Below are 27,562 nucleotides of genomic sequence, written 5' to 3'. Positions count from 1 at the left end.
ATAAAGACAACACAATTAAAAGATAGGAAGAACAAAAAATTTGTAACATAATGAATGAGTATTAATGGATTGTGTCTGTGTATATATAGATCCTGCAGCCACAATGCCAAGAAAATAAAAAAAAAACAATTATAATCTTAAGTTAATTTGTAAACTGTGGGATCCGTTCAATAAATGAAAACTGTAAAATCTTCTTTAGTTGTTTTACACTTTTGTTTAGGGCACATAGAAAAAAAAAAGATTGATTTTTAAAAAATGAAAAAGCAAACACTATTGAAAAAATAATGTCACTAAACAATTTTTTTTTTTAATTTCTGAAATACAAAAAATGCATGTCTGGAAACAATACCAAACAAAGTTCCCAGTGGGTGTTGCGATGCCACCTTCTTTTTCCCATTAGGAGCTAGTTTTTTAAAAAAAATTGAAAGTTAATTATTTCTCTAACATTTTAAAAATAGTACATGTGAAAAGAATTATAATTTGTAAATGATTAATCTACTATATATGTTTCAATATAGTGGAAATTTAAGTTAAGCTCGCAATTTTTGTTTTTATTATTATTACTTTTTTTTTTTAAAACTTATACATCTACCTCTTACTAGCTTGACATCCATCTACATCTAGTAAATAACCAATCTCTTACCCTCCCCAAAAACCAAGAACACAGAGATTTTTCACAATATTTGAACCGCATATTAATAATCAAAATTTGGTCAATTCCACAAATAACATAAAAAGACCTGGCGCAAGTTGACCCACATCAACTTGCACAAATATAATAGCCCTTCTTTAATTAAAACCGGGAATATGAATAATATCAAACACAAACACTAAACAAAGTCATTAACAATCCAAGTTGCTCAACTCAGATAATTAAAATATAATAAAATATATATTCCGTTTTCTTTTGGACCCCTAGGGCTGGCTTGATTGAGTGTCTTCGACCAGGTTTTTTTTTTTTTTTTTAATTGGAAATATATACATGTTTGAATCTCAAGGAGATCATTGGGACTGAAAAAAAGCTAATTTAGAGTTGGTCCAACTTACCTTTTTAATATTTTTTTTATTTCTAAAACTACACCATACTAATATTACATACAAGTCGTGGATCAATCTAACAGCCGAATGCAATTGTTCGTTGATCTAAGCTCTACATGAGGAAAGGAAAAAAAAAAAGTTTGTGATTGGTGGTTATTATATAAGTATTCGAAAGTAATTCAATTTTAATAATTTACAACTATACGCGTACATATGACACAAGATTTTTAAAAGTTTCAGAAAATTTAAATCCGTAGAAGAGCAAGCTTGACTTGTGAATTTTATAAATTAAGGTGTATACTGTTTGGGAAGACAACTTTTAAGTTAGACGACATCTCATGGTTTCCACGATTAATGCAGTTGAATGTCATTTAATTTCTGGGAATTAAATGAGTAATTAATTTATTTCTAAAGTTGGAATTAATCTTGATCATTAGAGAGGGGAAAAAAACGCTCCTCTTACTTTGTCTATTTACTTAATTAAATATTAAAAAGAAACAACAACATAGGCAAGAAGCTCCGTCTCCGTCCCTTCTCTTCTGTCCAAGACTCTTGAATCAGTCTCGTCTTACATTCCCTCCTCTCCGCCTATCTTAATTAAATGTTAAAAAGAAACAACAACATAGCAAACGATATTGTTCGTGCTGTTCTTCAGGACAACCGTCGGCGACAAGATTTTAAGCTTTTTATGAATTTGAATTTGACTGCGAATTAAAAACACAATATGAGCTAGTTTTGCACCGGTATGGGGTTATATGCACTCTAAAAATTACTATGAAGTTTATATGCACTGGCGTGGGGTTATATGCACCCATATTTTTATAAATATTGTTTTTACAAAAATACCCATGATTTAAATTATTATTAAGGACACTTTATTATGAGCATATATAATATTAACACCCTGAATACTAATTTAGGGTACTAAAATTAATGTTTAATTTTTTTACCATTTTAAACCCTTAAATTTTTTTCTTTCAAATACCTTAAACAAATATTTACAGTAGAAACTCTATATATAAAGATTTTAACTTTAAGGAGGTATGTGTGATCCTTTTGATTTTCTAGTTTACAATACAAATAATCTTTAATTTAATGAAATTTTAGAATGAAGAGGCACATTCATTCGAGTACTTCAGTTTTAGATTTCCAATGGGTGTAAGTTTCGTTGCCATTGAAATGTTTAGTCTCTTATTCTCAAAATCTTTTCTAATTTTCCGGTCTTTTTTGGGTTATAAACAGTTTTATAAACCTGCATGTGGTTGCTAAAGATTGTTAATTATAATAATTATCTTGAGGTATGAAATCTCAATTTCAAATATTTTTATTTGTGTACAAATTTTGTCTATTACATGGGGACTGAAGTTTTAATTTTAGATTTACATGGTCTGTATGTTTGGTTGCGATTAAAAATGATTTGTCTCTCATTCTTAATGTTTTCTGATTCTTAATGTTTTCTGATTTTCTAGTTCTTTATAGCCGAGGATTGTGGTCTTATGTGGCGTTTGAATTCTTTTGATGACAGGCAGCGGTCATTTACTTTAAAATATTTCACAATTTATTTTGATGAACAGGCATAGTATTTATAATTTCTTGAGTGTGGATAGATTTTTTTAGTGTGTGGAGAAATAAAGATAATTAATTTAATTAATAAGGATTAAGTCAGGACTTTTTTAGTATTTTAAAGAGTGTATAAAGTATAATTTATCTTTTTTTAAATCAATAGATGAGTGTACATAATAATAGAATGTTGAGAGTAATTTTTAGAGTGCAAATAACCTTACCCTTTGCACCATGCTCATCTAATCATATTTGCTGAAACGCGTACACTTATTGACTCAAAAAATTATTTTATTTCAATTATTAATTATTAATTAATTGAGCACTTCAAAGAGAATGATTACTTTGTTTCAAGTAATTAATATAATATACTTACATTTAGGATCAAGGCTTCAAATATTGTTATCTCATTGACAAAGTAAAAACTTTGACTACAAAGCATAAAAACATTGTGCTCAAGTGGGATATGTGTGTGTATATATATATATATAAAGTGGGAAACAAATTTTAGTATATTTTAACATATATGCATATGTAAATTTCTAATCAATTGAAGGTTTATTCTTGCGTCCCTTAAAAAAAATCTATTAGCTAGAAAGATTAATAATTATCTTTACAGATGCTTGCATGATCCATTACGGTACATTTTCCTAAACTTTATGTAGGATAACAAACTGAAGTCGATTAAGAATGCAAATTGAGAGGATTTAATTAAAATTGGGTCATGTAGAAGCATAATGTCGTGACCTTTTCCTGCATGGATTTTTATCATTTCGAGAAGAGTATTAATTAATTAATTAATTAAGTACATGAATATTTGTAATGGCTTATATATTTCTGCCACATGGTATAGGCTCATCCATTTCAAAATAGGGTTTTGATATGCATAATTGGTGAAACTGAAACCCATTTTTATTATATTTCATATCGGTACAATTATTGTTCCAACTTTCTCAAAAGTTAAAATATATGTATATATAGCTGCCAAAATAATACCTATAATAATAAGTGAATCATTATTAGAGGATGGATATTTAATTAGTGTGGTCATAAACAGTACTTTAACAAGCATGGAGAGTCTTTGCACTTTTAGATATGATACTAATCACATTACCAAACACAAATTTTGAACAATTTTCATAATCTGTAAAGTTTTTGTGACACTTTATATGATATATGTCATAGGATTTGTGTAAAGACAATATGGTGGATGGAATGATATGGGCTCATGTGGAGTTAAATAATTCTACTCTTTTTCTTTTTCTTTTTTCAAAGTAATTGATTGGTCTCTAATAAACATTCTAAATATTTTCTTCAAGTATGTGGCCAATGCTATATATAGTTAGGTTAATCAAGGATAATTTGCCCTTAATCAAGGAAGTTGGTTCGTGGTCGGCACTAAGTTTGGGTTTTAATCTTAACTTTAAAAACTCAAAAGCATGGTTCGTACCAAGATAAATTTTCATGTTTCATTAATATATGTAGCCATAAAAAATATAAGCATGTGGTGATTGGTGAAATCTATATGGATGGATTCCTCGGAGGAGACCAAAATGTTTCGTATTTTTACAACAAAGTAAGATAGTTAATCAAAGTAGCTGATATCTTCCATGCAGTTAATCGAAATTCGAGAGAATTGTTTTGTAAATATCGCAAGAATCTTCAAACGAGTCAAATTCTCGAAAAAGAAAAATAATAATTATTCATCACCTATTTGTCTGTGTTTACTTGGCTCTTTTCTCTCGAATATAACACTAACACTTAATTAACATCGTTTAGAAAAACACAGGTTAATTAAACTACTGACCTACGCTCTCATGTTTAGGGTTTAAAAGTTTATGACATAATTAAAAAATTTCAACAACCAAAGTGTTCTTCTTACACTGAATCCGTGTTGTGTTTCTCTGGACAACCTTGAGACAAGAATTCAACTTATTCACAAACTTATAAGAAAATAAACTAACCGTCCATGTTACATCTTGTACCGGCTAATTTTGGTGGGAGTTTTGTTGACATTTTCTTCTATCTCAAGTAATAAGGGAGCAATCTACAAAGATATATACTTGTCTCTCAGAGCTCTTTAATTTTTTTTCCCGGGAAAGTTACAGTGAATCCCACTAAAGAAGAAAAAAAACTACAGACTGACTCAAGAGTATCGTGGACAAGTATCAGCTCTATACCACATATGCATGTTAGATAATAAGAAATGCAAATCACGCTGATGATTAATTGTATTATGATTGTTTTTCTTTAACAGACCCATATTTCGGCCAAAGGGTTGCTTTTTTTCAAATCAAAAAGGAAAAAGTCGATAGAAGAGAATAAATAGAAGACATTTGTACAAACACTAGAGAATTGATAATTTAATGAACCAAATTAATCCCGTTTATTTCCTATTGTTTCATTTTTGCTCCATCATTACAATTAATTATGCATTTAACACGTTGGCAGACTCAGATCATTAGAGGGGAGATTCAAAGTGTAAACCTAATAAACCAAATAAATTTCAAAGAGTTCCTTGGACTCTTGAATCTTCGTGAAAAAGTTAGGCAAACAATGCTTTCTTATAATAATAAATGGTTATTGTCTTTGCTTGATGGTATCTCACCAACCGATACCAAATTGACCCACAAATTATATACTATACATGTGACATATTTATGGAATGAATTCATTGTCTTCAACATATAGTCAATGAGAGAAAAAAAAAAAAATGCAAAGAAAACGTGTTTCAGATGAAGTTTAGAATAAACGGTATATGGTGGTGTATGAGAAGAGTAGCTAGTCTAGGATTACTCAAAATTTAAAAGTGGTACATAATAATTATATTTGAATACAGACTAGTGGGGGAGTATATTTTCAAGTAGCATATCAGAACTCCCGTCTCTTTGGGCATAAAAATTTAATCGGTATATGCATACACATTTGGCTCGTTTTCTTAGAATAAAGATAATATATTTCTTTGAATATAGGTAGTAGGAGCCAATAATGTTGAGGGCCTTAAAGAGTAGAAAGTTTGAAATAGATATATTCAGTATTGGTCTCCAATGCTTCAAATGATGTGATAAGTCTCTCTCTCTCTTAAATGGTGGGATGTATTCACGACGCAAATGACTTTTTAAATTATAGGTTTATATATTTATTTAAATATTATAATACTATGCAGTATGCACAAAGAGATATGGAAGCCCAACGAATAGATTCATAATTGATTCTAATTTAAAAGCTCAAAATGAAAGTCCAATAAAAATAATCCAAGAAAATATAACTTTACAACCACTGCAAATTTGATGAATTAGAAGAAGAGGTGTTTATAAACTCATCTTAAGGAATTATTAATCAATCGTGTTATGATTATTTTTAGGTGGTGATATTTTAGTCAACACAAATTTCTTCCCAAGTTCCAAGAAAAATGGAAATGGATCTGAAAATGGAAAGCCCAATGGTAAAAGCCTATTTAAATTTATGGATTAGGCCTATAACGAAATAGAGGCCTGTTTTAAACCAACACGTGTTAAAACCCCTTTTAAAACCCCTCATTTTCATTATTTCTTTAATTACAAATTTATCCTTCATCAAATTAGAGTCCTAAACTCTAATTATCTACCCAACTAGTTGTGAAAAGAGAAAATCAATCTTAGTTTATGAAGATTGAAACACCAATTGCAGTTTGCAACAAAAAGTGAGACAAGGGGTTTTTCGGTAAGGATTGTATAGGGGTCTTAATGGCAGTAGCACCAATCTTGGAAGACTCGGCCCATCGATGGCCCAACTGGCCCATCTGGATCGAACAAGTTGATGATGTAATTGCCGCCTATAGCTTCTGATTAAAGTCAAACAGAGCCTAGACCAAGAACTGCGGGCCCCGACCGTGGACCGTAGTGAAGCTGGAGCGCACTGCAAAGTCCACGTCAAATTGGAAAAACAATAAAAACTTTTTAATTAATAAATTTGTTTGTTATTGTATTAGTAAATATTTTACAAGAAAAAATAAACAGAAATGACACGCCACACAACCCTTAACAAAAGTGTTGACTATTAAGCAATCTCTTCGCGGGTCTAGTTACGGTGCAACAGCGGTACCGTATCACCATTACATCCAATCATTAAATTCACTTAGGTGAATGGATTCATTGATATCCAACTGATGGTTGCACTATAATTTTCCCTCCCAATTAAAAAAATAATTTCTCATCAAAATTTGTCTCAAATATATTTTTGTAAAAATACATTATCCTATAATCTAATTACTAATATCGAAGTCTGGACAAAGGGTGGCGTGCTATATATATAAAATTAATACGGATACACATTTTCCCCCAAAAGGCCAAAAGAACACATCTTGTTAAAATCCAATGGTCCGCACTCTGTAGAGAGGCCAATTATAATATTATAATTATACGATAACGTATGGTGTGACGAAAGCAATTTTCAGGTTTGGCAAAAGCCCGAAACAGATCTAGAGCCTTACAGTATGGACTGCAGTCGTGGCATTTTTTCATTGGATGCAGGTGGGCCCATCAGAGATCTACCCAATGGAAGCTCGCCTCCAAGGAGACGTGCAGCGCACTGGATCAGGCCCCCCCTGCAGACTTCGGAGTCTCATTGATAATACAATATGACAAATATCTCCTTCAGACCTTCACCAGTAGTTTCTTCACTCACACACACACACACACACACACACACACGCACACGTTCTCTTGGAACTTATTGAAACTAAACATTGTACAAAAACATTACATCTTCCAATAAGTACTCATTTGAGCCGTGAACTTGTATAGTTTAGTGTTTTTACTTTGGTAGGAGGATTCACAAGTGAAATAAGCTTTTGATGGGCAAGTTTTCAGGGATGCATGGCTTTGGTGGCGGCGGTGGTGGCGGTGGCGGTGAAAGAGCCCCTTTGTTAGATCACGGTGTAAGCGTCTTCCCAATTCGCCTCCTTTAATTTCATTCATTCTATGTTGCATTCTGATGATTTATTTATTTCGTTGGAATTGTATGCTTTTTGTTTGATGGGTCGCTTTCATTTTCTACTGTTTGTGTAAATTTTTGTTATCACAGCAGGAAAATCTTGTGTTGTTGCACGAGTGTGTTTGTGTTTATCTTAAGGGATTGTATTTGAATTACGTTTCCATGCACAGGGGAGGAGGAAGAGAAATGATGCATCGGAAAATGGTAACGTGACCGACCTTGAGCATGGGGATGCAGTTCCGGTAAAATGTTGTTGTGTTGTATTATGTTCATATTGATATGGGATAAGTGGACTTATTTCGAGGTGATAGCTAGTTTTTGAAATTTTCAGGCTGCGAACGTGGGGTTTGGTAGAGTACTGGCACTTGTAAGTCAGTGAATCATGGTAGTTTCTTTGATGTAATTGAAACTGTTCAAGTTGTTGACATCGTATCTCCTTACAGGCAAAGCCTGATGCAGGGAAACTGATAATTGCTACAGTTGCTCTCTTGATTGCATCTGTGTCAAGTATATTGATTGTATGTATTCTTTCCTTGTCCCGATGCTCTCTCTCTTCTCTCTCTCTCAAGTTGAATTAGAATGATCTACCAGGTTCTTGAATGTGTGCTGGTTCGTGTTTACTAAATTTTGGATCAATCATACAGCCAAAATTTGGTGGGAAAATAATAGACATTGTGTCAGGAGATACTGAAACGCCTGAACAGAAGGCTGAAGCTTTAGCTGCAGTCAGGAGCACCATCCTCAGTATCTTTCTGATTGTTATAGTCGGGTATGATACTTTCTAGATAAATTCGAAGTTTTGCTTGATTTTCAAAGAAAAGATTATTTCATTTAGTTGTTTCCTAGTTGGCTATGATTTTACTACATTTCTCATATTGAAAATTTGTTTGAAAAAACGACACTCATGTCAATTGTGCTCCACACTTGTATTTATGGAAGATTATCGGACAATGCTTATTTTTCAAAATTATGTACAACTTTTTGAGAATGACATTCAAATTTGTTATACAACTCTTACACACTTGCAAGCTTGATAATTGGTTAACGTTTTGCTGTTCTTTTACGAGTAGTGGCATGCCATTAGATCTTAAAATTCATATTTGATTAAATGTGTAGAAACATACACATGCATTACCATGCTTTTGTTTATTGATTTTTGAGAATTGTCATGTCTTCTTCTCTGTGTCATTGTTGAAACAGAAACACTTGTGTAGTACTAGAGAGCTCATGGCAAACAATGAATTAGTTAATATGGCATATCCTATTTAACAATATAACTGACTCGGAACAGTCAGATGTATTTGTTCCAAAGTTGCTAACAAAAACGTATAAATGAATTACATTGGTCCTGTTCTCTTTGATGAGCATCTCATGGGCATTTATTTATCTTTTGGGATTTTTTTCCTCTTCAGTTCAGTTTGTACCGCACTACGAGCATGGTTATTTTCTTCTGCAAGTGAAAGGGTTGTTGCTCGATTGAGAAAGAATTTGTTTAGTCACCTTATTAACCAGGTAAAAGTCATTTATTATTCTTTGGATTTTATGAATTAATCTTTGGATTTCATGAATTAATAATTAATGTTTACTTGGTTAATGAGTTTTGCAGGAAATAGCTTTCTATGATGTTACACGAACAGGGGAGCTTCTAAGCAGGCTATCTGAAGATACACAGATTATAAAAAATGCTGCAACCACCAATCTCTCAGAGGCACTTAGAAACCTATCAACTGCTTTTATTGGCCTTGGCTTCATGTTTGCAACATCATGGAAGTTAACTTGTAAGCAAATGTATTTTGAAATAATAATGGATTAGTGTGTATCAGCTTTATGTATTTCATCAAGAGTCCAGGGTGATCATTCTGATATGTATTTTTCTTTAATCAATTATTCTTAGTGCTGGCTCTGGTTGTTGTGCCGGCCATTTCCGTTGCTGTACGTAAATTTGGTCGTTTCCTTCGTGAACTTTCTCACAAGACTCAAGCTGCAGCTGCAACAGCTGCTTCAATTGCTGAGGTACGTCTTTGCACTTAGATAATCCTGTGAACTAAATTTGGATAATCCCATGAACTCAATTTCTAACATCCTTAACTAGGGTTTTTTCAAAGGAGGGTCTTGTCATGTGCTTATTTTGAATTCTGAAATTTCTTCAAAGAAGGTTGAAAAGTCGTTCAGACGAACTGCTAAATGATAACTTAGTGATCCCTTCTAATGCATAAAGGAATATTTGCTGCTTGGGTGGTAGATGCCCAAAAAAGAGTAGTTATGTGAATTTAGAGTTAATGATATTTTTGCAAATGATTATCTAAGAATGCTTAGAACAGCTATTAAATGTGCAATAATGTATCTGAACATTTAAATTCCTGGAAATCTTTTTCTTTAAATCTTATACCATGTTGCTTATAAATTCAATGTTTAAAATATCTATAACTAAAAGTGAGAACACTTCCACATATCATACTGTATTAGTATTACGGCAGGTTGCTTGAAAAACAAGAATCACAGTATGGTATTTTTTCTTAGGAATCTTTTGGCGCTATACGCACTGTGAGATCTTTTGCTCAGGAAAAGAATGAGATATCACGCTACTCTGAGAAAGTTGATGAAACATTGAAGCTTGGACTTCAACAAGCTGTGAGTTTCTTTTGTTTGATCTCTCTCTCTCTCTCTGCTGCAGCTTCTTATCTCAGCTCTTTTTTCCTGCAGAAAGTGGTTGGACTTTTCTTTGGAGGTTTGAATGCAGCATCGACCCTATCAGTGATCGTTGTAGTGATATATGGTGCTAATTTAACAATCACAGGTTCCATGACCCCGGGAGCTCTTACATCCTTCATTCTTTATAGTCTTACAGGTAACTTGTCTAAGTTTAGTGCAAGCATAGTGGTATAATTTGATGTGTAATGGGTTCGATATATTGTTTTCATAAACTTTGATATCATCAGTATCCGGTGTCTTAAAATTCTAGTTCATGAAGTTTAAATGCATTAATGTAGTATAGCCGAAAAAATTTAATAATAATAAAAAAATTCCATGGATCCTAATGGAATATTTTCACTTGCAGTTGGGTCCTCTGTATCTGGACTGTCATCGTTATACACAGTTGCAATGAAAGCTGCAGGAGCCAGCAGACGGGTTTTTCAGCTTTTAGATCGTGTCTCTTCCATGCCGAAGTCAGGAAATCAGTGTCCACTAGGGTTAGTTTATTGAACCCTCCTTCCTTCCTCTGATTCTGTATCTATTAGTGTTGTTATGGGGTGCAAGCAACTTAAATGCTCATCAACAATTTAGTATGAGACAGATGCTTGATGTCCAACCTTGGAAGTGCTCAACTTACCTGGTTCAAGGACTATGTTAGCGTTTTCTGATCGCCAACCACTATCCATTGTCTTCCAAAACTGTTTATACCCTTATTTTTTGAAGACTTAACTGGCTAAACAATAAAGCAGTCATATCAAAAGTTGGGAGTTTAGTTTACGTGACTAAGTGCCTGTTTGGGATTAGGGTGTGGTACTTTTAATCCTCAGCTACTGCATCATGGATTAGTCAGTCAGCTGTCAAGTATAAGTAAGTGGGTTATAAACATTAGCTATCGATTAAAAGTGGGTGTTTAACACTTTATCATCTGTGCTTTCAAAATTAAGTTGAAGCACAGCAGTTAAAAACAGGTCTTAAGCATTCTCCTTGAGAGAGAAAATGCCACCCATAATTCCAACTTTCTCATTCCTCATGGATACTTAAATTCTTGTACTCCTTATGCGGATAGTGTCCATTTCTGGATAGTCATTACTTTTTATTTTCTGCGAGGGAAATTATGGAAGTACATGAATATTGGGGTGTATCTAACTTTGCTAATTGTTTTCTTTTAATGTTAGTGATCAAGATGGGGAAGTGGAGTTAGATGATGTCTGGTTTGCATATCCATCCCGTCCCAACCATATGGTGCTGAAGGTAATGGTCATGCTCAAATAATTCTCAAAAGTTATGCCAACCACAATGCCCATCACTTATTTTCTAATAAAAATATATGATACGTTCTGTTAATTTCAGGGCATAACACTGAAACTGCTGTCTGGCTCAAAAATTGCTCTTGTTGGTCCTAGCGGTGGGGGAAAAGTAATGTTTCTTCTTATGAAGATATTTCTATATTGACTAGGTTCAAATATTTTCCATTTTATATGAGAAACCACTTGAGTAGAACCAGAGTTAGAAGAGTGAGTCAAAGTACTTATGATTCCTCATACGTTTCTTTGCTGCAGAGCACAATAGCGAACTTGATAGAAAGGTTTTATGATCCAATTAAGGGAAAAATCCTGTTGAATGGGGTTCCTTTGGTAGAAATATCTCATGAACATCTGCACAGAAAGGTAAACCTGATCTATGTTGCATTCACAGCAGGCTAGAGATTTACACATTTCATATTTATGGTTTTGTTGTACAAGCCAAATGTTATTATTCCTTCATGATTGGCTGCATTTAATGTCCATATAGCTTCAAAAAACAGTGAATTACTTCCTTTAATATACAGATCAGTATAGTGAGCCAAGAGCCAGTTCTATTCAATTGTTCCATAGAGGAGAACATAGCGTATGGATGTGATGGCAAAGCAAGCAGTGCTGACATCGAATATGCAGCGGTAAAATTTAACACCTCTACCCAATCAGACATCTTCTCACCTCAAACATGGGACATAATTATTTTTTATGACTGGAATTGCAGAAAATGGCCAACGCACACGATTTCATTTCAAACTTCCCAGAAAAATATCAAACTTTTGTTGGAGAACGTGGGGTTAGGCTTTCTGGAGGACAAAAGCAGAGGGTAGCAATTGCCAGAGCCCTGATGATGAACCCAAGAATTCTCCTCCTGGATGAAGCCACAAGTGCCCTGGATGCTGAAAGCGAGTACCTGGTGCAGGTAATTTCACACACTACCCTTTGTTTTCTGGTTCTTGAAAACTCAACTAAACTTCACCTTTTCTGAAGAAACTAGTCATTTTTATTGCACTTGTATAATTTCTCATTCATTGAACCATACATAGGACGCCATGGATTCTCTTATGAAGGGAAGGACTGTTCTCGTTATAGCCCATCGACTATCAACTGTCCAAAGTGCAGACACCGTAGCTGTTGTTTCTGATGGTGAAATTGTTGAAAGTGGCACTCATGAAGAGCTCCTTAGCAAAGGTGGTGTATACACTGCACTAGTGAAGAGACAACTACAGGAACCCAAAACTGAAATCTAGTTCTAAACACAACACCTATGTATAACTAAGTTCTAGAAATGGCAAATTCGACAATAATACACTGCCCTCTTTTAGATATACAAATGTATATCCATCCCATTCTGTGTGGCACAAAAATTCTCCTAGTATTAGCCTTTAACCATCTATAGCCACCATTTACATTTAGGACCTCTTAAAAATACTTTTCATGCTTTTCTTTCTTCAAGAGTCGTATGTCTCTGCCGCCCGCTCGTGTCACAACTTTTAGCCAATGTATCATTTTGCCATGCTAGTGGTTAGATGGCAGAACATGAAGATTGGAAATGGACTCCACCTGCTCTTAGCCTGTGGTGGCTCCTTATCATGAGTAAATGCAGGTTGTGTGAAATGTTAAGCACGTGATGGGATCAGAAATCGATATATGGTTCTGTTGTATTTGAAAGCAGTTGAATTTGTAAAATTTTAAGATGCATAAGGCATTTCAAATGTTTCCTTCTGCACCACCATCTGAAACTTTTATCTCGTTTGAATCGCCGTGGACAAAATAGGTACCGCGTTTGCTTTTGTAGTTTATGGAACTATTGATCAAAATCATGGCAGTTGTATGAGTTCCAATGCGTATATGTTATTTGAAGCCATTTGTGAATAGAATTTATTAGACCGAATCACGAAATGTCCAAAAGCTCATGAATGGAATTATTTCAACTCGCAAATTTTTTTTTTATACCCTTTTTTTAATTAAAAATTTTATTAACTAAATAATTTTAAAAATTTACTTAATTAATCATTTTTTTCTTTCTCTACTTAATTTTACAAATTTTATTAATTTATTTAGATATATTCTTTTAACTGTAAATAATTGGTATCACTATCTAAGAGGTTCAAAATTCACCAATTAAAAATGAACATCAACAAATTTTCATTAGTCATGAAAATTGATGAATATAAAGAAATTAATTTTTACCAAATATAAAAGTTAATTAATGTTAAGAAAAAAATTTATATATAGAAATTATGAAATATAGATCATGATACACTAAGACAAATAAAAATAATAATTCAAAAGATAATTAAATTTAGTGTTTAGTTTGCAGAATGTGAGAGTAGATAGAGAATATGCAATTGTAAAGTAGAGAGAGAAAGTTATTAGTGAAGGGTAATTTTGAGAACTTAAAATTTAAAATTTTTAATAATGAATTTATTTTTTTAAATGGGTGTAAGGGGGAATTTGGTAGGTTCCAATAACTCCGTCCTAAAAATTTTTCACCAAAAATGTACTGAGTCCATTATTTACAAAGAATAACCTACGTACTTAAAACATTATTTATTTTCTAAGTAAAATATCGAAAGTGTGAATATCAACAAAACATTAGATGGTGTGATTCCACAAAAATTGCCTAGGTTTAGTTTCTACAAAAATGACCTAGGTACTTAAGAAGTATTTTTTAAGTAAAATGCCCAAAAGGTGAATATTGACAAAATGTCCAAATACGTGATTCTACAAAAACAACCTAAGCCCATTATTTACAAGAATTACCCAAGTACTTAAAAAGTATACTAAGTACCTAGGTATTTAAAAAGTTAAAAAATATACTAAGTAAATTACCTAAGGAAAAAATATTGACAAAATGTCTTACACAAATGACCTAGGTTCATTCTTTTCCAACAATGACCTAGGTACTAAGAAAGTTATAAATAAATTGTTTAAAGGCAAGAATAGACAAAATGCCTAAAGGTGTAACTCTATAAGAATGATTTAGGTATGTAGAAAGTAATGTGCCTATGGGTAAATATATGTTTTATAAAAGAACTCTTAGGGCCGATAAACATTTTATGTAATGCTCCACGAGACAAAAACAGATTCTATGAAATAAATTTATAAACTACCATACATTCTACAGAATATGCCAAAAGGCACATATTTTACGTAAAGTGCCTACAGACAAATTTTTACAAATGATTCGAAAGTAAATCTTGTTAAAAATGCCTTAGGTCTATTCTCTACTAGGGCCACTTACTTAGAAAATATAGTAAGTGCTTACGGTCAAAAACTTTATAAAATCTGCTTATTGCAAAATGTTGCAAAGTCAATATTTTTTGTGAGAAACCAATATAAGTGCCAAAATTAAGCTTAAAGGGCCCAAAATCAAGACAAATGTCCAAGTAAGACCTGATATGAACAAGTCTCGACATATATTTATAGGTGTCTTCATGCATAGGCTTTGTGGATACATGCCACAGTGACAATGCCACATGTTATGATAATTTCTCCACCTTATGTTTCAAGTTGTCTAAATAAAGGTCAAAAGCCTCCCACATTTGAAGAGAATATATATAATGAGTACAAAAAATATGTCCACCACTCTAGATTTTTTTTTTTAGAAATTAAACAAAATGAACTGACTTGAGCCTTGAAAAAATTGTCACCAACACGCGGGCCCCCTTGATATTTTTTTTTAATGGAATAATTAACCATAAGAAAACACTTGATTTAAGGATACCCTTATCTTGAGAAGAGAATAAACCCAAAAGCTTGACTTAAAAAAAAGTCCAAAATACAAATTAATTACTGTCCATTGATAAAAAGTTTGCATCAACTGAATTAATATTGTGAAAAGCTACTAGGAGGATTATGAGAATTCAAGACAGTCATACCAGGTGGACGGTATGAGATGTATGAAACAGCGCCAAGTTACACAAAATTATGGATATAACAACTTCATATAATGATATTTGAGACAAACACATACGGGATCAACAAGCGGGGACAGCCCTAAATATATATGGCACCAAATTGAAAACTGAAGCTAACACTCTTGAGACTTGAGAGCGGCTAAGAACAAGTTCATAAAAGGTAAGTATATCCAATGAGTTTTTGGTAAAATAAAATTACATTTAAATGAACATGTGTGGCATGAGTGTAATAATTTTTAAAATATTGGGTAATATTTAGGAAATGGCAAGAGATAAAATGCTTGTTTTTTGTGCAGTAAAAAGAAAAGAAAAGAAGTAAAATGGCAGAGGGGTTTTGATCACAACAGATTCATAGTACTCAAGATTGTAAAACATTCACCCACCTGTGCGTGTTTGACTCAAGGCAGTACCCTACCGTCCTCTACAAGCAAAGCAAAAAACACTCCCTTAGTTCCAAACAATTACTACAAAACCTCTCAATCAAAACTCAAAACCCCACCATCTTCATTCTCATTTTCACAAACACAAACAAAAATGCACAGGCTTCTCTTTTTCGAGCACCTTGCCTCAATTTTTTTCCAAAAAACCCACAAACATTTTCACTTTCTCTAATCCTTTCACTAGCCAACCGGCTCATGCTCAACCACCTTACGAAAACGTCCAAAACACCCCTTTGAGCTCTTTCCTTAAGCACCCATTTCACTCTACTCTTTCATTGAGGTCTCGTCAGCAGAGTCCTGCATTCAGAACTGACGCGTTTCTCTTCAACCCATTGCTTGCAGAGCAGTTTTTCAAGAGTTTGTTGACCACCCTGTTGAGGCAAAGCTTCTATGGTGCCAAAGTTTCCTGAACGAAGCTTCGAGATTTTTAGGTGCCGCCACTAAGATGGATCTTTCTTCTTGTGTATGTGGGAATGTTTGGTTGCTGCGAACTCCGAAGGATTGTATCAAAAGTTGCGATTTTTTGTAGCTGGTCTTTTCGTTTACGTTTTTTTTTTTTTCATTCGGTTTCTCAGCTGCCAAACAGATTCAGAAATTGTTGTGTTGGCTGTGAAAATGGAAAGTTTGGGTTTTTTATTTTCTTTTTTTATCAAAAAAATGTTGAAAGATACTAAAATGAAGTTCAAACTTATTAATATTTGTTTTACTTTAAACTATTACATATTTTAAATATTGTTAAAAAGAAAAATAAATTATCACCCACGTCCATCTCGCCTTCACCAGCCGCTGCTGCAAGCAATTTCCGGGATCCTTTTGAACTTGAAACTTTGACTGTGAAGCTGTAGATGCTTATGCCTTTGGTAGCTTCAGCGACCAAGATTCCAATGCTACCAAATATGACGTAAAAAAATGCACAGTGAATGCATAAGCAATATGGCTTTAGCATGATGTCCTGGTTTTAGAAAATGTAGCCCTCTTAAAATTAACATTATATAATCACTACATAATGATATAATGATAACATCAACATATTCCGACTTCATCTTTTTTTTTTTTGGGTTCTACCCATGATCACATATTCTCCCAAAGTTTTTTGTAGCGTTTTCATTCCTTTGGGGTAGATGCACTGATGCCCAGCATAACCATGTCAAGTGGTTTTACATTATTGCAGATGTAAAATAAACAAACAAAGACATCAAATGTATGCAAATAACAAGTAGGAATAGCCATAAGAATATTGGTCATCAAATTTACAACTCAAGCCGCTTTGCGAGACTTGAAAGCAGTATAGAACAGGTTCGAAAAGTCATATCCTATGAGTTAACGTTAATATATAATTATAAATTAAATCCGGCAGAAAAAAATTATAACCTCTTCAGGTTGCTGAGATCTACTAAGTTATTGGATTAGTGTCTCGAACCCTCAATATCTTGTTGGTGATGCAAAATTAGTCAGTGAGAATCCAGAACCAGTTTCTTCAACTTGTCAGTTTATGCAAGGAGACCAGAGCACTTGAAACTTATAAGTCAGAACCAATTGGTTCCATCAATCAGCTCGCTTGGTTCATATAGTGCCTTAACAGCTCAACCACATAATGGCTTTGTGTTTAACCAGAATGAAAACACCACCTGATCTTCTTTCACCCCAATATAATTAGATTTGGAGAAAATAGGCATTTAATTTGTAGTTTCCAAGGCCATTCACGGTCCATTCTCAAAGCAATGTGAAAAGTAATTTCCAAAATCAATTCCATTGACTTCAGAACGTACTTTCCACATTCAAGGCCATTTCTTTAACAGGCACCTGAAGAACTGTTGTCATGTCATGGACATGTTGCCCCATCATGTCAACAGAGGAAAACTACCATTCGAATTTCCAACTTGGACAATGAAGAATGAATGATAATCAGAAGTAAGCCCCTCTACATCAAACCAGTGTTTCCATGAAAGCCTTCATGTTTCTTACATCTTCTTTTGACTCTGGGTAACTTGGTGGTTTAAAAAGCTTCCACAGTCCCACCGGATGTCGGCTCTTAACTTCACCTCCTGAAAATCTCCCATACAATTTTTCACACTCGGGATAAGGCTTTACATATAGATTATAGAATCTGAGTCTACTGGGTTTTATCAGATCCTTCAACCCGACCTCAGAACCAAGCCCACCTTTTCCTCTCAAATACCCAATCACATTGTATCGAGGAACAATATGTTTGTCAAAATTCACTCCCAAAAACTCTGGCACCTCCACCAAGCAATGAACATTGAATTTCATTCTGTGCACTAAGAACTCAATCTTCTTCTCAATGTCTTCTATCCTATATGTCATCACTCTCGGCTCTTTCCATAGAACCTTAAAAGCTTCTCTACGAATCAACCCGTGTTTGCATAAGCAATCAACTCTCAATTTCACTTCAAATCCAGCTCTAAATGCTCCCTCCCCAAAAATTTTCCACTTTATTGGCTCCCTGCATTTCAAAGACCTTAACAGCTCTAGACACCGAGAAAACTCCCCTAACTCCATGCTTAGTACCCTTGGCTCTCTAACAATCTCTTTCCTAATCATATCTTCACCAAAACCCCAATGACAAAACTCGTCAAGCAACGGTTTTAACCTATCTTCAACATCAAATCCTATAACCGCAGGAAAAAAACTAAAAATTCGTTCAATCCCTTCCCCAGAAATTCCAATTCCCTCAAAGAATTCAATTTTCCTACAAACTTCACCTTCATTCATCAAAATCACCCTAGGAAACTCCTCTAAAACCCTATTTAAAGTACCCTCACTAAACCCCAAACCCTTCAAAACCTTCATAGTATGAAAAACCCCATCTGGGTCTATCTCAAATCTTCTTGAAAGCTCCAAAAAGTTCCTAACCACTAATGGAGTCAAACCCAAATCCCCAAATTTTAGAACACCCACTTCCCATTTCTTCAAGAATTGAACATCTAAAACCCCGGGACAGTCATTGATCAATGAAACAAGGGACTTCTGAGTAATCTTAAATGACAAGAGAATGCTCAAAGACTTGTCAAGGTCATTCAAATTGTTTGAATTCAATAAAAACTGATTCTTTGAAATGAAACTGTGGAGCTGAGAGGGAGGAAAACCGTACCTTTGGAGAAGATTTGCAAGGGAAATTTGCATCCTGTAATTGGTTTTTTCATTGGAAAATGAAAGTTTCAGAATTTGGGAATTATAAGGTTTTGTAGAAAAGAAAAAACGGTTTTTAGCAAAGACGCGATGACGAGTCGTTCTGTTTATCAATGTGAAGGCCATTGGAGATGGCAGCAACTTCCGAGCTGTGTTTGATTTTGTATCGACAGGTGGCTCTATTGTTACTGCATACTGGCCGGTGAAGGTCTCGTAATTCAAAAGTTCTGAACAAAGTACAAACAAGTGATTATTCATGAAAAAAAAAATTATTTATTTATTTATTATTGCTATAATTATTTTCTTTTTGTGAAAAGAAATAGAAGTGTCCTATAAAAGAAAGAGAGATTGTCAATTTCTCTTCTACTGTAATCAACATATATTATTTTCTCCCCTGTTATTTTTATAATGGCCAAAAATTCCTTTAATAGTATAAGTTTACAATATTATCCTTATTTTTAACTACTCTTTTATTTATATTTATTATAAATTAAATAAATCATATGAATAGAAACTAAATAAAAAATTAAGCATTAAAAACAAAAAATATATGTTTTGATATGAATAAAAAAATTAATAATAATTTTTTATACTTATTTATTTTGTGAAAATTTTTTTATAATAAATATATAAGAAAATTATTAGTAAAATGATAAAAAAATTATTATAAGAAAACTTGAACGACAAATAAAAATTTATTATAAGATAAATAATAAAATATTTTGCCTATACGTTTTACATTTAATTTTAAAATATTACAAAATATTTATTATAAGAAAATATTCACAAAATAAATAATTACAAGAAAAAGTTTTATTATTAATTTTTTTGCTCATATCAAAACATATATTTCTTGTTTTTAATACTTAATTTTTTTTATTTAGTTTCTATTTATGTAATTTATTTAATTTATAATAAATATAAATAAAAGAGTAGTTAAAAATAAGGATAATATTGTAAACTTATGCTGTCAATGAGGTTTTTGGCTATTATGAAAATAAAAAGGGGATAAATGGTATATGTTAATTACTGTAGGGGAGAAAGTGACAATTCCCCATAAAAGAAATCTATTTTGCCTCGTGTCTGTTTGGTATGATTTATTTAATCCTTATAAGTATTTATTTAATTATATAAATTCTTATAATAATTTTTGTTATTATTTATTTTTTAATAGAGTTTTTAGAGCTTAAATAAATTATTTTGTCTTTGCTAGTTAAAACTTAAATTTTGGGCTTTTGAGTGTAAAGGTTGAAAAATTATTTTTAAATGTTAAAATATCTAAAATATCCTCTACTTATTTAACAATCTTATTTTACCTCTGTTTGGTACAATTTTTAAGTAGAACTTATTTAAATAGAGCTTTTGTTAGTAGAGCTTTTACTAAAAAAAATTTAGTTATTTGATTGTCAATAAAAAATTTTATTAAAAATTTATAAAATTACTTTAATAGGTAAGTTTTTTAAAGTTATATTATGTAAACAATAAATAAGATTATTAAATAAGTAAATAATATTTTAGATATTTTGACATTTAAAAATAAAGGTAAAATAACTTATTTAAGTTTCAAAAATTCTATTAAAAATAATTAAATAATAACAAAAATTATGATAAGAGCTTATGAGATTAAATAAGCACTCATGACCATTAAATATATCATACCAAATAAATACTTTATTCTTTTCATAATATAACTTTAAAAAATTTACTTATTAAAATAATTTCATAAATTTTTAATAAACGTTCTTATTAACAACCAAACAACTAAAATTTTTTAGATAAAAATTCTAATTATAAAAACCATATTAATAAAATCTCTACTTAAAAAACTGTATCAAATTGTTATTTTTAGTTGGGTTATTTTATTTTATTTTTTAGTTTCATTTTGTTTATCTTTATACAGCCTCAATAAAAGTATTAAATAGATGTAAATATAATTATGTTCAAAATTAGCATTTATTTACCTTAACCATTTGATCTTATTTACAGAAAATTTAGTACAAATTCATATTTAATCAGAATAGTAAAACATCACTCTGCTTCTGTGTTTTGATTCCAGTACCCTCCTCTACAAGCAAAGCAAAAAATACTCCCTCAAATCCAAAACAAACACAAAACCTTTCTCTGAGTCTGAAAAATCCACCATTTTCTTTCTCCACTACCAGAAAAAGAAAAAGAAAATGCAGAGGCTTCTCTCTCTCAAGCAACTTGCCTCAAAATCAAATTTCCTCAAAAATCCCACCAATTTCACTTTCTCTAAACCTTTCACTTGCCACCCAAATGTCCAAAAACGCCCTCTGAGCTCTTTCTCTAAACACCCATTTCACCCTACTTTTTCATGGAGGTCTCAGCAGAGTCTTTCACTCAAAACTCACGCGTTTCTCTTCAACCCATTACTTGCAAGGCGGTTCTTCACGAGTTTGTTGAGTTCCCAGCTGAGGAAAAGCTTCTTTGATGGGAAAGTTTTGTTCTTTAGAGCTCAATTTCCTGAACGAAGCTTTGCGTCTTTTAGGTATCGCTGGTAAGGTGCCACTCTCCTTTTGTTTTCTCGCGGGTGTGTTTTTTACTGAGAAAGTCTGAGGGAGTGTATCAAAAGTTGATATTTTAACTAATTGATCATTTCTTTTTCTTTAATCTTTTACTTTCCTCTAGCTTTCTCGGCTGCCAAACAAATTCAGTAATTGTATTCATTTTGAGTTTATTTTTAATTATTATTTGAGTGTTGAGAGTAAAGCGGTGAAAAGTTAGAAGAGGACAGCACGTGCCATTAGGAAATATGACAATCGTACAAACAGGTGTTAACTGACATTGTTGTTTTACTTCATCTAACCAAAAGCTTCTGCTTTCTTTTCCAAAACTTCATCTTTCCCTCTGTGAATTCTTTTTTCTCTATTGGATATTCAAAATAAATTTGTATTTGGAATATTAATAGGCAGTTCAAGTTAAGATAATAACTGGTGTACTTGAGCTTTATATTTGGATTTTTGCTGCGTGTTTGCTGCGCTGCTATCTTTTTTGGTTTCTGAATTCTGGTACCATGATCAAATGTAACAATCCTTCTGTACATTTTGTAATAGAAATATATGTAATGGCACAACGATTGCTTCTTTCAGAACTGATTGTAAACACTATATGCACTTGATATATGTGTGTATTTATTTGTCTGTATTCAAATTTCTAATTTGTTTTTCCTTTTTATTTTTGAGGAGTCGATGAGTGACATGCACTGCAAATTGTGTTTCTGTTGGAACGATGAATATGAGCGTAAAGAATCACACTGTGTTTAGCATTTCTTAGATCTTTTTCTTGGTATCAAGCGTCAGTCAGGATTGTTCAACTGTAATCCTGATTCTAGCTTGCTACTCTTTAATGCTATAATGTTAACATTGTCTGAAGCCTTGTTAACTAATTTCCTTTATAAGATAGTTAAAAAATAAATAAATTATTCAATGACAATCCTAAAGTTTAATTGGTAGACTTGGTCTTCTGAAGAAAGACAGGCTCAATCTCGTATTGTGATAAGTTGTCCTTCAACACTTTGAATTAACATTAAAATTTCTGATCACTTAATGCTCTGAGCTCCTTAACTTTGGATAATGTATTTAGTTAATGAGTAATGCAATATGTTCCTTCCCCTCATACTCTGGTAGTTTGTGTGGTGGCCTTTTATCATGTATCTGCCATTTTCTCTTCCCTTGTCATCTCTTCAATTGAGCTAAGGGAGTGGCAAGCAGTCTCTTTTATGTTGCTTTTCATTTGAATACAGTAGAATACCCATCATACTTCTGATGTGTAAATTTATTTCATTTCCTGTTTACAGGAGATCATGGTTGCGACAGTATGGCTCTAGTGAAGTTGTTTATGGCTTGATTATAGCTAATACTGCTGTATTCATGTTATGGCGTATTGCAGATCCCAAGTTTATGGCGAATAACTTTACTGTAAGTCCTTCAGTTAGATTTAACCCAATAATAAAAAAATATAGCTTTTGTTTGTAGAACCCCTCTTGTATTGTCAAGATGCACTGTCTTTTAAGGTGCTGGATCCATGAAGCAAACCTAAGACAATTTCTTTTAGCATTGTAATTATAGCAATTTTAGTTGTGTATGATGCTGGGCTGAGGATTTAGAAGGCATACCAATCAGAATGGAACTTTTAGAAAATGCGGTGTCTTAATATAATAATATTCCGAATTTTCAATTTTATTTTATCCTAACTTATTGATGTTTCTCTAAGCAGATTTCATTAGACAACTTTTTGAGTGGACGTTTGCACACGTTGATAACTTCAGCATTCAGTCATATTGATGTGGAACACATTGTGTCCAACATGATTGGACTTTACTTCTTCGGGATGAGTGTATGTAGCATATCTTTTAATCTATTATTTGGTTCAACTTTTATATTTCTTTCTCCTATTTAACACTGACAAAGCTCCTTCAGTTTAGTTGGTTTTTTCATGTTTCAAACCTTATCATACAGTTAGATAAAGGTCACCTAGATAATGAATTTTACAAGAGTGAGTTAATTCAAGAAGCTATCTTTTGTCTTTACACCTTTATTAGGATATACAGAGACCATCATTAAAACCTCGATAAACTAATAGCATTGCAAGCAAGAAAAAATTATTAATTATGCGAATATTAATTAATTGAAATATTATTTTGCAAAACCTATTACTTAATTGAGGTTATAATTTATCGAGGTTTTATACTCTCTAGAAACAATGAATTGGGATAGTTAGATATCTTTGCATCTAATCATTTAAAATGATGGCTTATATCTGTTAATTCCCACGGTCAATGCATCTAGGCAGGGACATTTGATTCTGAGTCTTCATTTAGTACAAGAATTCTTAAATTGAAATAAGTTATAAAATGGACATGATTCACTTTAATGGGGAAGCTTTTTGGCTTCAATTATAGGTTTTATGCTGGAGCCTTCGCATAAAACCTTCATTTAACTTTTTTTTTTATTTAAATTTTTTGGGTTGCATGAAAAAACATATTTTCTTAAAAATTAGGAAAATAAATTGCTGAAACTCATTTGGGAATTTGAGAAAGAAGGAAAACCATGCAAATCATTAGAGTTACAGTTGTTATTATCTGGTTAGACTTCAATTAGTACATAATATTGTCTGTTTCCTATGGAACATGTTAAGTTATATTTTGAAATGATATTGAATTATTTCTGGTATGTTTGACTATCATTATCCTTTCCATTTTCCCTAAACTGCTTGAATTTAAATCTTCAGTTGATTAGCCATTTTACTTGTTGGTAAGAACATTTATGTCTTTGTAAGACATTGTAACAGTGACTGTGAGTGGATACATGGTAGTAGGATAAAAACTATAATTTGAAAGGCAGTTAAAGGATTTAGCCAGCTAATATTACTCTTTGCTGCCTTTTGCATGCAAATCAACATTCATTACACCTCCAATGCATGTTTGGGCAGCTTGAATTAGCTTTCTTGAGCTAGTTTGTAAAACGCTGAGTTTTCTCTTCTTGATACAAGTGTTCTGCATTGGGCAGATTGGAAGAACCCTTGGACCTGAATATTTACTGAAGTTGTATATGGCGGGGGCAATTGGTGGTTCAGTATTCTATCTAGTGTACCATGCATTTTTGGCTATGTCATCAAAGGTACAATGGTTTCAAAAATGATTTGAATATCCACTAAGGTACCATGCGATGCTGAAACATAGGATTAGTCGTTTGTGTAAGCTAATGTATGATAAAATGTGCTACATCTCTGATGGATAAAATCTGACCTTGATTGTCCAGTGCCTTTTTAATTTATCAGTAGTAGGAAAGATCTTGTATTTGGTTCCCTGGAATTCAAATGTGGACTTTCATAAGGAGTTGTACTTATGGCTACTTTCTTAGATCTGTTGATGAACCACTGTCCTTTAGCTTACTCGCATTTTATGCTATTTGCAGCGGCAAGGTATGTGGGTGGTGGACCCTTCCAGGACTCCAGCATTGGTAAGATTTTGGACTTCTTAACTACAAAGCACTCTAATTATTCAGAGTAGGCAACTGGATGAATGTGATGCCTTGTCCTGTTCTGTCTTTTGAAATCAATAAAAAATTTAGAAGGTGTTCTTTGTCTCATAATGATAATTCCTGCAATCCATTCTGACCATATTTCTGAAATCAGTGAGAATTCATCATGAATTCAGCCCCCTTTTTTTTATGGGTACCAGTTCTTCTCTTTTTGCATGTATTTGGAAAATGACAACTGATTTTCACGCGATAGATTTCCACCTTTTTATTTTCTGAGGAATTTTAAAAAATTATGTCGTTCTAAAGAGCTTTATTATTTCTGAATATCTTTTTTTGGTCTTTATTACAAATTTATCTAATTGTCCACTTAATTTTGGATATTTGTTTCATATATTTCGTTTGTCTATTATTATCATATAACAATTAGAAGAGTAGACTTTCTGTGATCATCTTGGTGGTGCTCCTAAATAAAAGCAGTGTTTGCCCTCGTTCTTTGCTTACCATGTTGAATGCATTTCCGAGGTTATGTTTGTTTGATAGAAGACGAAGGAAAGCATTAAAAATTTAAGTTATTTCACCGATTCCTATCGGTAATTCTGTTTTTGCACCTTCTAGATATATAAATGGAGCACTAGTTTGAGATTAAAATACACTTGACTTAGGTGTTCTACTTGTGTCGTTTAGGGGGCAAGCGGGGCTGTAAATGCTATCATGCTGCTTGATATATTCCTGAATCCAAAGGCTACGCTCTATTTTGATTTTTTTATACCTGTTCCTGCCTTTTTACTGGTAAGTTCGCTTGTAACTTACATCAGCAATGACATGATTGTTTGAGGTTGATTTTAACATCTATTTATATTGCTTTGTTTTATAGGGGGTGTTTCTAATTGGGAAGGATATGCTAAGGATAATAGAGGTATGTTTGTTATCTTTCTCTGGCTCTATGGTTCATGAAACATATTTCCTTAATTAATGAAACTTAATGTTATTTAAAATGGTCAACTATGAGGTATGTTGCAAAGCAGTGCAAAATTTTCCACTTTTAGAACCAAGATGCCTTTTCTTCCCAAGCTGTGATTTGTGAAACATAAATACGCATATGCAGATTTACTTGCACTAACATTTTTCGACAGTGACCTCACTAAATCAAGGTCTTTCAATGCATAGGCCATACCATGAATAAAGATTGATGTGAATTTAATGGATAGAATTGTTTCATTACAGGGGAATAGTAACATCTCTGGGTCAGCTCATTTGGGGGGTGCTGCTGTTGCAGCTTTAGCTTGGGCACGAATCAGAAGGAGAGGATTTTAAATCGGTTGATCTGCTAACTCTTATTAGTTCTTGTAAACGAGCTGTTGCAGCAGCAGCTACAGTACTGGGTCGAATTAAAAGAAGAGGTTTGAATTACTGGTGGATATGCCAATTATTTAATTTACCATACAGAGTGAAAATTAAAAATTGATACAGCCTTCTCTGCAGTATGTTTATTTCTTTCCTATGGTCCCTAGATTCGTTTAAAAAATTGATATGGCTTCTTAGGCTTAAAAGTGTGAATAACAACTGGGTTCACCTGCATTTCATCTTCAAAAATTCAAAAAAAGAAAAAGAAAGAAAAAATCATTAGTCATAACCTAGGTTGAGAAAATTGAAATTGCTTCTGAATCTTGGGAATAGTGATTGATAATATATATATATATATATATAGAAAAAGACAATTGTTTTTGCCTTAGCTGTTAAACATACATACAATGCTTGCTCGTCGCTTAATAATTTGACACAAAGCAGATAAAAAGATATGCAACTTTAATATGAAACCAGCCAGCCATAACTTGGGTATCTCTTTAAACAGAAGCAGAGCAGAGCAGAGCAGCGGCTCCTTTAAACAAAATTGTCGGCATGAACTTATGCAAAAGCCCAGGCATTAAGTGCAGCATTTATACAGTGAAGCTTGTTAAAGCAATTCATCAACTCCTTTCAGTTTTCCTTTACGAGATACGCTGCTGAGTCTACTCTCTAGGGAACAGGGTCTAAGATAAGGGCTCTGTCTGGAAAAATGCATATAATAAGTCAGCCGCTGTTTAATTAATTAATAGCCAGTTTGCACGTACCATCATCAACCATATGAATCTTAATTATGCACAGAGGAAGAGCATGCGTAGGCAGGAACAGGATCCCTTTTGGCCACTCTTTGTCGTTTGTTTGTTGTTCCTTCTTCCTATGATTTTTGAGAGGGGATGAAAAATTTTTGAACTCTTCACTTTTCTTGAAATTTAAACTTAAGTAATACACTAAATAAAACTAATTGAACACCACAATACAAACATTATTGAATCAATTAACAACACGAGACAAGTAAATAGCAGGGTGTTTTTATTAAAATTAGATTTTGGTGTGGGTGAGTGTGACAATTCGTGATAATATTACAAGATTGGCCCCTAAATACTATGGCAAATCCATTTATCAATGGGTAATTTTTAAAAACC

At 32.8% G+C, this 27,562-nt stretch overlaps 3 protein-coding genes across 7 annotated transcripts; 2 read left to right on the top strand and 1 right to left on the bottom strand.

Annotated features, from left to right (window-relative positions):
- Positions 1-7,257: 7,257 nt before the first annotated feature.
- Positions 7,258-13,398, top strand: LOC102608041 (ABC transporter B family member 25). Of its 2 annotated transcripts, XM_006477638.3 has the most exons (17): positions 7,258-7,516; positions 7,743-7,814; positions 7,904-7,939; positions 8,016-8,090; positions 8,217-8,341; positions 8,985-9,084; positions 9,179-9,350; positions 9,467-9,585; positions 10,093-10,203; positions 10,276-10,420; positions 10,631-10,763; positions 11,442-11,517; positions 11,617-11,682; positions 11,826-11,933; positions 12,095-12,202; positions 12,286-12,483; positions 12,608-13,398. In XM_006477638.3, the coding sequence occupies exons 1-17, from the start codon at positions 7,433-7,435 to the stop codon at positions 12,809-12,811; spliced, it is 1,932 nt and encodes a 643-aa protein (XP_006477701.2). In that variant the 5' UTR covers positions 7,258-7,432; the 3' UTR covers positions 12,812-13,398. The 2 variants fall into 2 exon arrangements, with proteins under 2 accessions (XP_006477701.2, XP_015385473.2); XM_015529987.3 differs by lacking the exons at positions 7,258-7,516; positions 7,743-7,814 and having other exon boundaries at positions 7,898-7,939; positions 8,164-8,341.
- A 3,728-nt stretch (positions 13,399-17,126) lies between these two features.
- Positions 17,127-19,340, bottom strand: LOC102607736 (transcription termination factor MTERF15, mitochondrial). Its single transcript, XM_006477637.4, has one exon. It carries the CDS (start codon positions 19,330-19,332, stop codon positions 17,851-17,853), a length of 1,482 nt encoding a protein of 493 aa, XP_006477700.3. The 5' UTR covers positions 19,333-19,340; the 3' UTR covers positions 17,127-17,850.
- A 1,756-nt stretch (positions 19,341-21,096) lies between these two features.
- Positions 21,097-26,560, top strand: LOC102607149 (RHOMBOID-like protein 12, mitochondrial). 4 transcript variants are annotated; one of them, XM_025098693.2, is made up of 8 exons: positions 21,098-21,583; positions 22,892-23,012; positions 23,311-23,430; positions 24,603-24,713; positions 25,011-25,055; positions 25,761-25,865; positions 25,951-25,992; positions 26,301-26,560. In XM_025098693.2, exons 1-8 carry the CDS (start codon positions 21,252-21,254, stop codon positions 26,388-26,390), a joined length of 966 nt encoding a protein of 321 aa, XP_024954461.2. In that variant the 5' UTR covers positions 21,098-21,251; the 3' UTR covers positions 26,391-26,560. The 4 variants fall into 4 exon arrangements, with proteins under 4 accessions (XP_024954462.2, XP_024954461.2, XP_006477699.2 ...); XM_006477635.4 differs by having other exon boundaries at positions 21,099-21,592; XM_025098694.2 differs by lacking the exon at positions 25,761-25,865 and having other exon boundaries at positions 21,097-21,592.
- Positions 26,561-27,562: the final 1,002 nt, after the last annotated feature.

This window comes from Citrus sinensis, chromosome 3, assembly GCF_022201045.2.
Source record: "Citrus sinensis cultivar Valencia sweet orange chromosome 3, DVS_A1.0, whole genome shotgun sequence".
NCBI lineage: Eukaryota > Viridiplantae > Streptophyta > Magnoliopsida > Sapindales > Rutaceae > Citrus > Citrus sinensis.
The sequence above is the reverse complement of the archived record's forward strand: the minus strand, read 5'-3'. Positions and strand labels throughout refer to the sequence as shown.

Coding starts and splice junctions, on each gene's coding strand:
- LOC102608041 (XM_006477638.3), top strand. CDS start 7,433: ATGGGCAAGTTTTCAGGGATGCATGGCTTTGGTGGCGGCGGTGGTGGC. Junction 7,940..8,015: donor TTGGTAGAGTACTGGCACTT/GTAAGTCAGTGA, acceptor ATCTCCTTACAG/GCAAAGCCTGATGCAGGGAA. Junction 9,586..10,092: donor CAGCTGCTTCAATTGCTGAG/GTACGTCTTTGC, acceptor ATTTTTTCTTAG/GAATCTTTTGGCGCTATACG.
- LOC102607736 (XM_006477637.4), bottom strand. CDS start 19,332: ATGAATAATCACTTGTTTGTACTTTGTTCAGAACTTTTGAATTACGAG.
- LOC102607149 (XM_006477635.4), top strand. CDS start 21,252: ATGCAGAGGCTTCTCTCTCTCAAGCAACTTGCCTCAAAATCAAATTTC. Junction 23,431..24,602: donor TTTACTTCTTCGGGATGAGT/GTATGTAGCATA, acceptor TGCATTGGGCAG/ATTGGAAGAACCCTTGGACC. Junction 24,714..25,010: donor TTTTGGCTATGTCATCAAAG/GTACAATGGTTT, acceptor TGCTATTTGCAG/CGGCAAGGTATGTGGGTGGT.